General features: G+C 48.0%; 1 protein-coding gene across 1 annotated transcript; it reads right to left on the reverse strand.

The window, feature by feature from the left end:
* Positions 1 to 4,088: 4,088 nt before the first annotated feature.
* LOC123611738 (uncharacterized) lies at positions 4,089 to 5,088 on the reverse strand. Its single transcript, XM_045503962.2, has one exon. It carries the CDS (start codon positions 5,006 to 5,008, stop codon positions 4,391 to 4,393), a length of 618 nt encoding a protein of 205 aa, XP_045359918.2. The 5' UTR covers positions 5,009 to 5,088; the 3' UTR covers positions 4,089 to 4,390.
* Between the last annotated feature and the right edge of the window lie 6,053 nt (positions 5,089 to 11,141).

Raw genomic sequence — 11,141 nt, forward strand, 5'->3', positions numbered from 1 at the left:
AAAAAAATTCCAATCGACAGATGCAAGAATCTCAGAGCACACGCCCAGGGCCCCAGCGCACGCGGCACAATGTGAGGACTGGGGACCCAGGGGGCTGACACCTTCAAGTGCCTGCTTCTCCGTCTCAGCGCTGAGACCGTGCACCCGTCATGGGCTCCTTCTGAATCGCCCTGAGGGACCGCCTGTGCACACGGGGCTCCCGCCGCCCCCGGGCGGTGGCAGGACTGGTCATCAATCAGTTACGAGGGGGTCCACGTGAAACACTTAACTCAGCCCCGGCTCGAAGCTGGAACCCCGTCGCTGTGATCATGGCAGTAGTGTGGCTGCAGCTCCCAGTGAGGAGCCCAGCCCTGTGGAAGAACCTTCTGGATCACTGAGTTTCCAAATCAAAGTGGGGGACACTGTGCTTGTGCGGACAGACACAGGGTCTTTACAACTGGGGAGGACCCTGAGAATATGATGTGAGACTTCTGTCCCCACATGATGGCCCTTCCCTATCCAACCCAGGCTCCAATTACAGAAGTCACAGGACCACTGTGTCACTGGGTGCCTCCCGCTGAGAAGGAGCTTCCTGAACTGGGTCACTTCCACCGGGAACTCCAGGAAGAGACTGTGGAGAAGGACGAGGAGGAAAAACAGCAGGCGGCCAGGAGGAGGGCACTCACATGCCTTGTGGCCAGGATGCCATGGCCTGGGCGTAAAGGTCACCCAGGGGAGGAGCCTCCAGACCAGCCCTGTACTCAGTCCTGACCCCACCTCAGCGCCTCACCAGGTGCCACACTAGCTGCTCTGCGGGCTGCCGGCCGGCCTGCCGTGCGCCCAGCCCCTGCCGGGAGACTTGCTATGTGTCACTGAGCAGCAGGCCTGTCGTGTGTGTGCCTGTGAGCTGCAAGCTGACCACACACCTGCCCGTGAGCTGCAAGCCCCTGTGTGTGTGGCCCCCTCCCGCCAGTCCTCCGGGTGCTGCCCGCCCTCCTGCCCCGCCCTGGTCTGCAGACCCATCCCCTGTGGTGTCCCTTCCTGCTGCTGAGCCCAGGCCCTGCCGGGACCCCTGCCCGTGTGTGGGTCAGAAGCAGCCAACTCTGAACTCCCAGGGGGCGGCCCAGACATCGTCCTCTCCACACCTTCCGTGCCCAACGAGACTGCGTCGCAGCGAGGCTGCTCGATCCCAGCCGGCCAGGCCGAGGGCCTCGTCCCCGGCGGGGTCACCTGCCCGGCGCCCACGCCGGCTGGGACGGCGTCCAGGCTCGGCAGCCTCCTGCACCGAAGGTCTAGTAAACGTCAGAGCGCAATGCTCGCGGAGCAGTGTCTCTCCCCCCCCGTCATTCCCTAAACTGCTTCCTCCAGGGGTGGTTCCCCCGGATTCTAGAAAATTCCTTTTACAGAGCAGGTCAGGTCACCAGATGGCCATGTGGGTGACCAAGCTCGTGCTGAAGGTGAACTCCCAGCGCTCAGGCGAGGGACCCAACTCTGTACCCTGACCTTACAAGACCAGTCCTCACCCTGCTCTGGGTGGACCGAGGGCATTAAGGTCCTGAACTTACCCCTTTTGTGTAAAATGTCCTTCTGTGCAGCATTGATAGGTGGCGCTCACACCACTAAATTAAACCAGGATGCTCTGCAGACACGCAGGGCTCCTCCCCCTCCCCGTGGGTGGGAAAGAGCCTGGCGGGGCGGGGAGGACTTCTGTGGTTCCCCAGGGATGCCATGTCCTGCCCTCAAGACCTGCGATACGTCCCCTTACACGGCAAAGCGACTTTGCGGACGGGAGTAAATTGAGGGCCTTGCGATGGGAGATGCTCTGGGTCCTCCAGGTGGGACTGATGGGGGGCGAGGAGACGGCCACAGAAGGGGAGGCCCCAGGAGGGGGAAGCAAGACTCGAGGCCACAAGCCGAGGATGCAGTGCCTCTAGAAGCTGAAAGGACGGGGGTCACACTCTGCCCTGGAGCCTCCGGGGGAGCCCGCCCTCTCACACCCCAACTGTGGCCAGGAGACTCCCTTCCCATTCTGCCTCCACGGCTGGGGGACAACACTTTTGAGCTGCTTCAGCCACGTTCGTGGTCACTTTTACGGCAGCCACAGGACGGCCCGCTTCTCGGTGGCACAGCCCCCCACTTCCACACTCCGTCTGTGATCCTTCAACTGTGTGGTGACCTTCAGGGTTGTGGGTGGAAGTGGGGACACAAAGGGCAGGAAGGAGAGCCACGCGGGGGCTGCGGAGCCGGCTCCCCGGCCCTGCTGCCGGTCTCGGAGCCCATTCTCCCCCTCGGGGCTCTTCCTGCCCTGTGCCCCCAGCCGGGGGAAGAGCCCCTCCAGCCGGACCTTCCCTCCTCGGTCACTCGGAGGCTGATGGTCTTCCTGCCCAGGTCTGTCCTGCTCCAGGCTCTCTCCCCTGGCCTGAGTCCACCCTGCCCTCTCTCCCGCGAGTCCACACCGGGGCCACGGGGACTCTCGGGCGGCATCCCCCTTGGCCCACACCTGTGCCCCCTCCCCGAGCATCCAGCACAGATTCTGGGCATCACGGCCCGGGGCAGTGGTGGTCCTCCCTGCAGGGGACTCTGCCGCCCTCGTGGTGACCCCCTGGGAGCCCCCTCCCTTGCCTGCAGAGGATGTAAAGGCCCCAGTCCTCCCTCCTCAGGGACAGCTTTCTCCAAGGACATGCTCTCCAGAGCTCAGCACCCCAGGGCCTGGGTCCCTGACCTGCAAGCACCCTCTTCTTGGCCTCTCCACCCTCTGCAAGGGCCAGAGTTGGGGACGGGCTGCAGCATCCTCTTTGGGCTATCATGCAAAGCACCCAGACTGGGCGGCTTCAACCGCACAAATGCATGGTCTCACAGTCTGGAGGCCAAGGTGTGGGAGGCTGGTCCCTTCCAAGGGTGGCAGGGAATCCGCTCCATCCCCTCTCCTGGTTCCCCATGTTTGCAGGCATCTCTGGTGTCCTTGGCTCTAGGCACCACCCTGATCCCCGCCTGCATCTTCTCCCGTCTTCCCTCTGTGCATGGCTCTGTGTCTGCAGCTTCCTTTTTTATAATGAGGACACGGTCATGTGACCTCTGGATTGGGTCCCACCTTCCAGGCCTCATTTTAACTTGATCAGATTTGCAAAGATGCCATTTCCAAGTAAGGTCATGTTCAGAGGTATTGGGATTAGGGCTCCAGCATGTCTTGTTCAGGGAACACGGTTCAGCCCATCACAGGGGCCGCTCGAAGCTGCAAGACTGGTCTGGCCCCTCCTTTGCACACCACATGGCTGTGCCATGGCTTCCTTTGTTCCGAGGAGAGTCCAGTTTGAGGCAGGCCACACTCCCATCCGGAACCACAGCGATCGCAGGAACACTGCGTGTGGGATGCCTGCGCTATTCCGGGAAGGGGAAATCTGGCCCAGAAACCGGGGGGGGGGGGCTGCCCTAGGAAGTGCCAGCTCAGCCCCCGTGGTGTGAACACAGGCCCCTCCAGAGCGTGGGCGCTGGGCCACCCTGGGCACAGGGCCGGGGGCGGGGGCGGAGATGCCGGGAGGAGGCATCAGCCTCGGCAGAAGGAGGCACTGCCATGCCAGGGTGCCTGCGGGAGCTGTTTGGGAACTGAGAAATAGTCTAGGAGGTGCACCATGGGGAGGCCGCCCTGAGCGAAGCCACATATCTAGAAAGATGTCATTGTGATGTCACGTGATCCCCAGGATGCGACGTGCAGAGGGAATCCTTACAGCACCCACTATGCCCGGCACTTTCTCATCCTTCATTCAATTCAAATCAAACCTCCTCTCCAGCCCTGTTTTTTTTTGTCTCCTGTATCCAAGCCAAGCCATTTGATGTCATGTCCTGGCCTTGCCCACGCCCTCCCGGACACTCCCAGGAGCTGCCTGCGCTGTCCACCAGATGGGAGGAAGGCTTCACGGTTTACTCTTGTTTCATGTGGTACCTTGGTGGGCGGCATCTGTGAGTGGCCATTGTCTACATCTCAGTCACGTGGATGACAAAGGTGTCACAGTGACCCTGATCTGGAGGGTCTCACCATTTAGAATTGTCCTTGTGTTACAAACATGTGCTAAATAAACTCTCCAAAGTAAAGACACCGTCATCTCGACTGATTCTTTCCTTTCATTTATCTCATTTTATTAATGATGGCAGTTGACCTTTGACACATGGAATATAAGAACCCAACCGTGCAGAAGAGGGCTCCCAGGGCCGGCAGTCCCCCCACGGCTGGGGGGTTTGAGGGTGGCATGTTCAGGTCCCCTCTAGGCAGCAGCTGTGTGTCCACCAACGAGAGAGGGGAGGTCCTGGTGCCAGCAGAGGGGCTCCGGGGCTCCTGAGAGAGGACAGCTGGGCTCAGGGTCAAAGCCAGAAGCTGGAGAGAGGCCGGCAGTACAGCCAGTCAGCAGCTGGACTTCTAGGCTGAGTCGGAGACACAGCAGGCCGAGCGGGAGCACCTGGGGTGGCAGAGCAGGGACACGCAGGAGGCCGGGCGGCAGCAGCTGGGCTGGCAGGAGGGGGCGGGGGCACAGCAGGCGGGTCTGCACACAGGGCGGCAGAGCAGGGACACACAGGAGGAGGGTCTGCAGCAGGACGAGGGGCAGGGGGTGGGCTCACAGCACACGGGCCTGCAGCACACGGGCCTGCAGGAGACAGGTGTGCAGCACACGGGCCTGCAGCACACAGGCCTGCAGCAGAGGGCCGCACAGCAGTCCTGCTGGCAGGGGGAGGAGGTGCAGCAGGAGGGCTGGCAGCTAGACTGCGGGCAGCACAAGGCTGTGCAGGAGCTGGTGCAGCCTGATTGGCAGGTGCTGGGCTCACAGGTCAGCTGGCAGCAGGGGCTGGGCTCACAGCTCACTGGGGCGCAGAGGAGGGTCAGGCAGCGGGGCTCGCAGCAGCGGGGCTCACAGCAGCTCTCTGGGCAGTCGTCCACCTGCCAGGAGGAGCCGGTGCAGGAGTCACAGGAACCGGGCAGGCAGACCCGGCTGCCGTAGCTCAGGTCGCTGGAGCAGGTGGACAGGGCGGAAGCGGCCATGGTTGGGGTGTGAGGCTGGAGGAGGGTGTGAGTGTGAGTGTGTGAGTGTGTGTGTGAGTGTGAGGTGCTGGGGCTGTCAGCTTTTATACCCCTCCCGGGTGTGCGCGTTGCCCCAGCGGGAGGAGGCTCCCACGCCCTCCCTTCCGTGTTGATGTTTGGAGCTGGGCGCACGGGACCCTGTTTAGTGCTGGTGTGTTTTCTACAATTAGGTTTTACTCACTCAACACGTGAGTATTTTGCAAGAATCTGTTTTCCCATCTGTTCTTTGGCTCCAGAAAACTTGTAGAGAACATATGAGGCAAGTTTCTGCCAAGTGTCATGTTCATGGAGGGGCTGGGCGTGAGACACGCTCCCGGCCACTAGCAGCCCCTCCCCAACACCGCCTGCGCCTGTGTGACACCCTGACGGGGAGAGGTGCCCAGAGCTGTGGCAGCCAAACTACAAAGCACCTAAGAAGAAAGTTAAGAAGATAAGTTGGGAACAAAATAGTAAACCTGACCAATGGACACACACCTCGTATGTCCACTGGGACCCGAGAGAGCTGTGGGCAAGAAACTCAGGGCTGTAGAGTCTCCACTTCCCCTGGGTCAATCCAGCACTGATGTGATTTCAGTCAGAACCCAAAAGGAATCTTTTTGATGTGCAAATTGGAGATATTGAACTGCCAGAAAATATCGCAATATAAAATCAAAGAGTCTTTAAAACAGGGCGAGATACAAAAGCATCAAATACATCCTCAGTTCAGATCCCCAATTAGCATATAAAAAGCTACTCGATTTCATTAAAAATTAAAGCTTCTCAGATTAAAACATAAATGTTCCACCTGTAACACCAAGCAAGGTTTTCAGCGCCGGTAACGCCCTGTGCTGCTGTGAGTGGGGGTCTTGCTCTTAGAAATCGTTAGCAGGCGTGTGTGTGTGTGATAATGTACAATATTAAAGTTACCGTTTTAACCATTTGAAAGTGTTCAGTGCAGTGGCATTTGGTACAGTCATCCTTTTATGTGTTGTTGGCTGTATGTCTTCTTTGGAGAAATGTCTATCGAAGTGCTTTGTCCATTTTAAATTGGGCTGTTTGTCTTTTTCTTGATGAATTACAGGAATTCTTTATGTATTCTGGATACAAGGCCCTTATCAGAATTATGATTTGCAAATATTTCCCCTCTTTCTGTGGCTTTCTATTTTACTCTCTTGATACTGTCCTTTGATATATAGAATTTTTTAGTTTTAATGAATTCTAATTTATCTATATTTTTTGTTGTTGCTTGTCCTTTTGGGCTTGTATCGAAAAAATTATTGCCAGATCTAAGGTCATGCAGATTTACCCCTATGTTTTCTTCTAATAGTGTTAGTGTTATAGCTTTATCTATTATAGTCAGGTCTTTGATCCATTTTGAGTTAAATTTTGTACATGGTGTGAGGTAGGGTTTGACTTCATTCTTTTGCATACGACTATCCAGTTCTCTCAAAGTCATTTATTAAAGAGACTATTCTTTTCCCATTGAATTGTCTTGACACCCTTGTTGAAAATCAATTGACCAAAGACATGTAGGTTTATTTCTAGACCCTCAATTTTATTCCATCAATCTATATGTCTACCTTTATGCCATTACCACTGTTTTGATGACTGTAGCTCTGTGCTAAGTCTTATTTCTTCCTTTCACAATTTGGATGTCTTTTATTTCTTTTTCTTGCCTAATTGCTTTGGCAAGACCTTCTAGTATAATGTTTAATAGAAATGGTGAAAGTAGGCATCCTTGTCTTACTCTTGATTGTAAGGGGAAAGTTTTCAGTCTTTCACTTTTGAATATGGTGTTAGCTGTGGTTTCTTTCCTTTTCTTTTCTTTTCTTTTTTTTTTTTTTTTTTGTAATGCCCTATGTTATACTGAAGAACTTCCATTCTAGTCCTAGTTTGTTGAGTGTTTTTATGATAAAATATTGTCAGCTTCTGTCAAATGCTTTTTCTGCATCAATTGAGATGATCATGTGTTTTTTTCCCTTTCAGTTCTGTTAATGTGGTACATTATACTGATTGGTTTTCATATATTGAATTACTCTTGTGTTCCTAGGATAAATCCCACTTGGTTGTGGTGTATAATCCTTTTAATTTGCTGCTGTATTTGGTTTGATTGTATTTCGTTGAGGTTTTAAAAAATCTTCATCTCTAAGGAATATTAGTCTATAGTTTTCTTTTGTTGTCTTTGTCTCTAGCTTTGATATCAGGATAATGCTGACTTAACAGAATGAGCTAGAAAGTGTTCCCTCATCTTCTATTTTTTTTTTTTTTTTGGAAAACTTGATGCTAATTTTTCTATAGATGTTCAGTAGAATTCAGCTTGAAACTTCCTGGTCCTGGGCTTTTCTTTTGGGGGAGGGTTTTGACTGCTGTTGTAATCTCATCACCTGTTTTATATGTGTTCAGATTACCTGTTTCTTCTTGAGTCGGTTCACTCACTTTAGATCCAAAGATACAAATAGATTGAAAGTGAAAGGATGAAAAAGATATACTTTGTGCAAAAGTAGCTGAAAGAAAGCTAGATGGCTATAATAAAATCAGACAAAATAGACTTGGAGTCAAATATTATTGTAAAAGACAAATAAGGGCACTAAATATTGATAAAAGATCAATTTACCAAGAAGCTATGACAATTATAAATACATATGCACCTAGCATCAGACCCTCAAAATATATGAAGCAAAAATTACAGAATTGAAGAAAGAAATAGACAGCTGCAGTATTACAATAACAGTTGCAGACTTTAAAAAGGCATCTCCACTAATAAAAAACGAAGTAATACAACTAGACCAAAGATCAGCAATGGCATAGAGGGCTTGAAGAATGCTGCAAACCAGCCAGACCTAACAGGCGTATACGAAACGCTCAGCTCAACAACAGCAGAACACGCATTTGTCTCAAGTCCACATGGGACATTCTCCAGATTAGATCATATGTTAGGCCACGAAACAAACCTCAAGCCATTTAAAAAGACTGAAATCACACGAAAATATCTTCTCTGATTACAATGGAAAGAAACTAGGAATCAATAACACAACAAAAACTGGAAAAATAACTCAATAAAAAAGCTTAAAAATAAAAAAAAAAGTACTTAGAGCTGTGCCTGAAAAAACAGAAAGAAAGAAAAACTGGAAAATTCATAAATAGGTAGAAGTTAAACAACACACATTTAAACAACAAATGGATCAAAGAATAAATCACAAGGGAAATTAGAAAATACTTTGAGATGAATAAAAGTGAAAACACAACAAACCAATGCTTATGAGACATTGCAAAAACAATGCTCACAGGGAAATTTATAACTATCAACACTTAATTTAAAAAGAAAAAAGATTTAAATCAATAACCTAACTTTACACCTTAAGGAATCAGAAAAAGGAAAGCAGACTAAAGCCAGAGGTAACAAAAAGGAGGAAATAAATGTTGGAACACAGATTAATGAAACTGAGACTAGAAAATCAATAGTGAAACCCTAGAAATCAATCAGTGAACCAAAATTTGGTTCCTGAAAAGAGCTACAAAATTGACAAAACTTTGGCTAGACTGACTAAGGAAAAAAGAGAAGTCTCAAAACTACTAAAATCAGAAACAAAAACAGGTAAATCTCTGCTGACCTTACATAAATAAAAACGATCACAGTTGCCCCTTGAACAACACAGCGGTTAATCCACATGGCCTTCTATTTCTGTGGTTTCTCTGCATCTGTGGATTCAAACAACCATGCATCAAGTAGTTCTGTTTCATTTACTGTTGAAAACTATCTGTGTATAAGTGGACCCACGCAGTTCAAGCCTACATTGTTCAAGAATCAACTGTCTGTGAGACTAGTATACATCAAAACATTAGAAAAGCTAGATACAATGGAGAAATACATGTAAACTCGCAAACTACCTGAACTGTCGACTTTCCTGGTGTTACTTCTTCAAGCTACTGTTTAGTGCCTTTTGATTTCAGCCTGAATTATCGTTTCTTGTAGGGCAGGTCTGCTAGCGATGAACTCTTTCGATTTTTATTTATTTGGAAATGTCTTAATTTTGCCTTCATTTCTGAAGAATGCATTTGTAGGGTACAGACTTTTTGGTTGACAGTGTTTCCTTTCAACATTTTAAACATGGCATCCTACTCTTTCTGGTCTCACAGTTTCTGATGAGAAATTGGCTGTTAACTTTCTCTTTTGCTGCTTTCTGTCTTTGAATAATTTAGTTATAATGTGTTTCAGTGTGGATATTTTCAAGTTTATTCTACTTGGAGTTCATTGAGCTTCTTGGATGTGTGGGTGCATAGCTTTCTTCAAGTGTGGGAAGCTTTTGGCCATTAGTCCTTCATATATTTTTTCTGCTCCTTCCTCTCTCTTCTCTACTTCTGGGACTCCTATTAAGTGTATGCTGGTGTGCTTGACTCTGTCCCACAGGTCTCTTAAGTTCTGTTTATTTATCTTCATTCTTTTTTCCCCCATCTACTCCTCAGGCTGGAATATTTCAATTGACCTAGTGTCACGTTCACTAATTCTCTCTTTCGCCTGCTTAAATGTGCTATTGAGCCCCTCTAGAGAAGTTTTCGTTTTACTTATTGTACTTTTCAACTCTGGAATTTCTATTTGGTTCCTTTTTATATTTTTCTTTATTGATATTCCTTATTTGGTGAGAGATTATTCTCTTGGTTTCCCTTAGTTCTTTGTTCACAGTTTTTTTTTTAACTCAGAGACTATATTGAGAGAGTTTTGTCTAGTAAGCCCAATTCCTGGGTTTCCTCAAAAATGTATTCTACTAATTGCTTTTTTTACCCTGTGAATGGGCCATATTTTCTTCCTTCTTTGCATGTTTCATAATTTTTGTTGAAAAATGGACATTTTGAATATTATAATGTAATAATTCTGGATATCAGATTCTCCTCCCTCCCTCTCATTTGTTGTTGCTGATTGTTGTAGCTTGTAATTTATTTATAGTGACTTTTCTAAACATTTAAGTTCTTCTATTTTGCTGCAGTTTGTTTTTTCTTGATGAAGAATTCTTTGGTTGTTGTAAACATTTGACTGTTTTCTGGAGTTCAGATAAAGATGATTCTAATAGTTTTGCTAATTTCCTCAGTGTTTCTGTGAAGGAGTGGGCCCTTAGATTTCTCTATTTCCTATGTTTTTTCTGACATCACTCTTGGCAAGCACAATTTTGAGGGCATTGACAGGAGGGTGGAATTAAAATTACTTTGTTATTATAAGGTATTAACACTACCTGTGAGTTAGTGTAGTGTTATTTGAAAGTGAACTTGGATTAACTATAAATGTATATTGCAAACTCTACGATAACCACTAAAAAGGGGGGAGGAGAAGAAGTGTAACCAATATGCTAACAAAGAAGAGAAAAAGGAATCATATAAAATGCTCAGTTAAAACCACAAAAGGCAGGAAAAGAGTGGAAGATAAAAATAAAATCAAAGAACAAGGGCAATAAATGGAAAATATTAACAAATAAGACATTAATCCAACTACATCAAAAATCACTTGGCACATCAGTGGTCTAAATGCACCAATTGAAAGACCAATTGTCAGAGTGCAGCAAAAAATAAGAGCCAACTCTGTGTTATCTACCAGAATCTCATTTTAAATATAAAACCACACATAGAATAAAAGGAAATGGACGGAGAAAGACATACCATGTTACTGCTAATCAAAAGAAAGCAAGATTAGCTATAATAACTTCAAAGAAATCAGATTTCAAAGTAAGGAAAGCTATCAAAAATAAAGAAGGATATTACATAATGATAAAAAGGCCATCTCTCCAAGTGTATATAGCAATTATTAGCATATGTGCTCCTAGCAACAGAGCATCAAAACATGTGAGACAAAAATGGATAGAATGGCAAAGAGAAATAGATGAACCCACTATCAGAGTTGAGGATTCAACATCCTTCCATCAAAATGCACAGGTCCACAGGCAGAAAATCAGAACAGACATAGTAGGTGATACAAAGATATTTACTCTTTGTGTCCACTCCCACCTGTCCATCCACATGGCTGTTCCCAAGACTTCCTAGCTGCCAATCTTCCCATCTTTCTCCTTCCGAGCCATTTGCCACTGCCTATTAATCTACGTGCACTCTACCCTCAGACCATCTGTACCTC

Source organism: Camelus bactrianus, chromosome 1, assembly GCF_048773025.1.
Source record: "Camelus bactrianus isolate YW-2024 breed Bactrian camel chromosome 1, ASM4877302v1, whole genome shotgun sequence".
Classification (NCBI taxonomy): Eukaryota; Metazoa; Chordata; class Mammalia; order Artiodactyla; family Camelidae; genus Camelus; species Camelus bactrianus.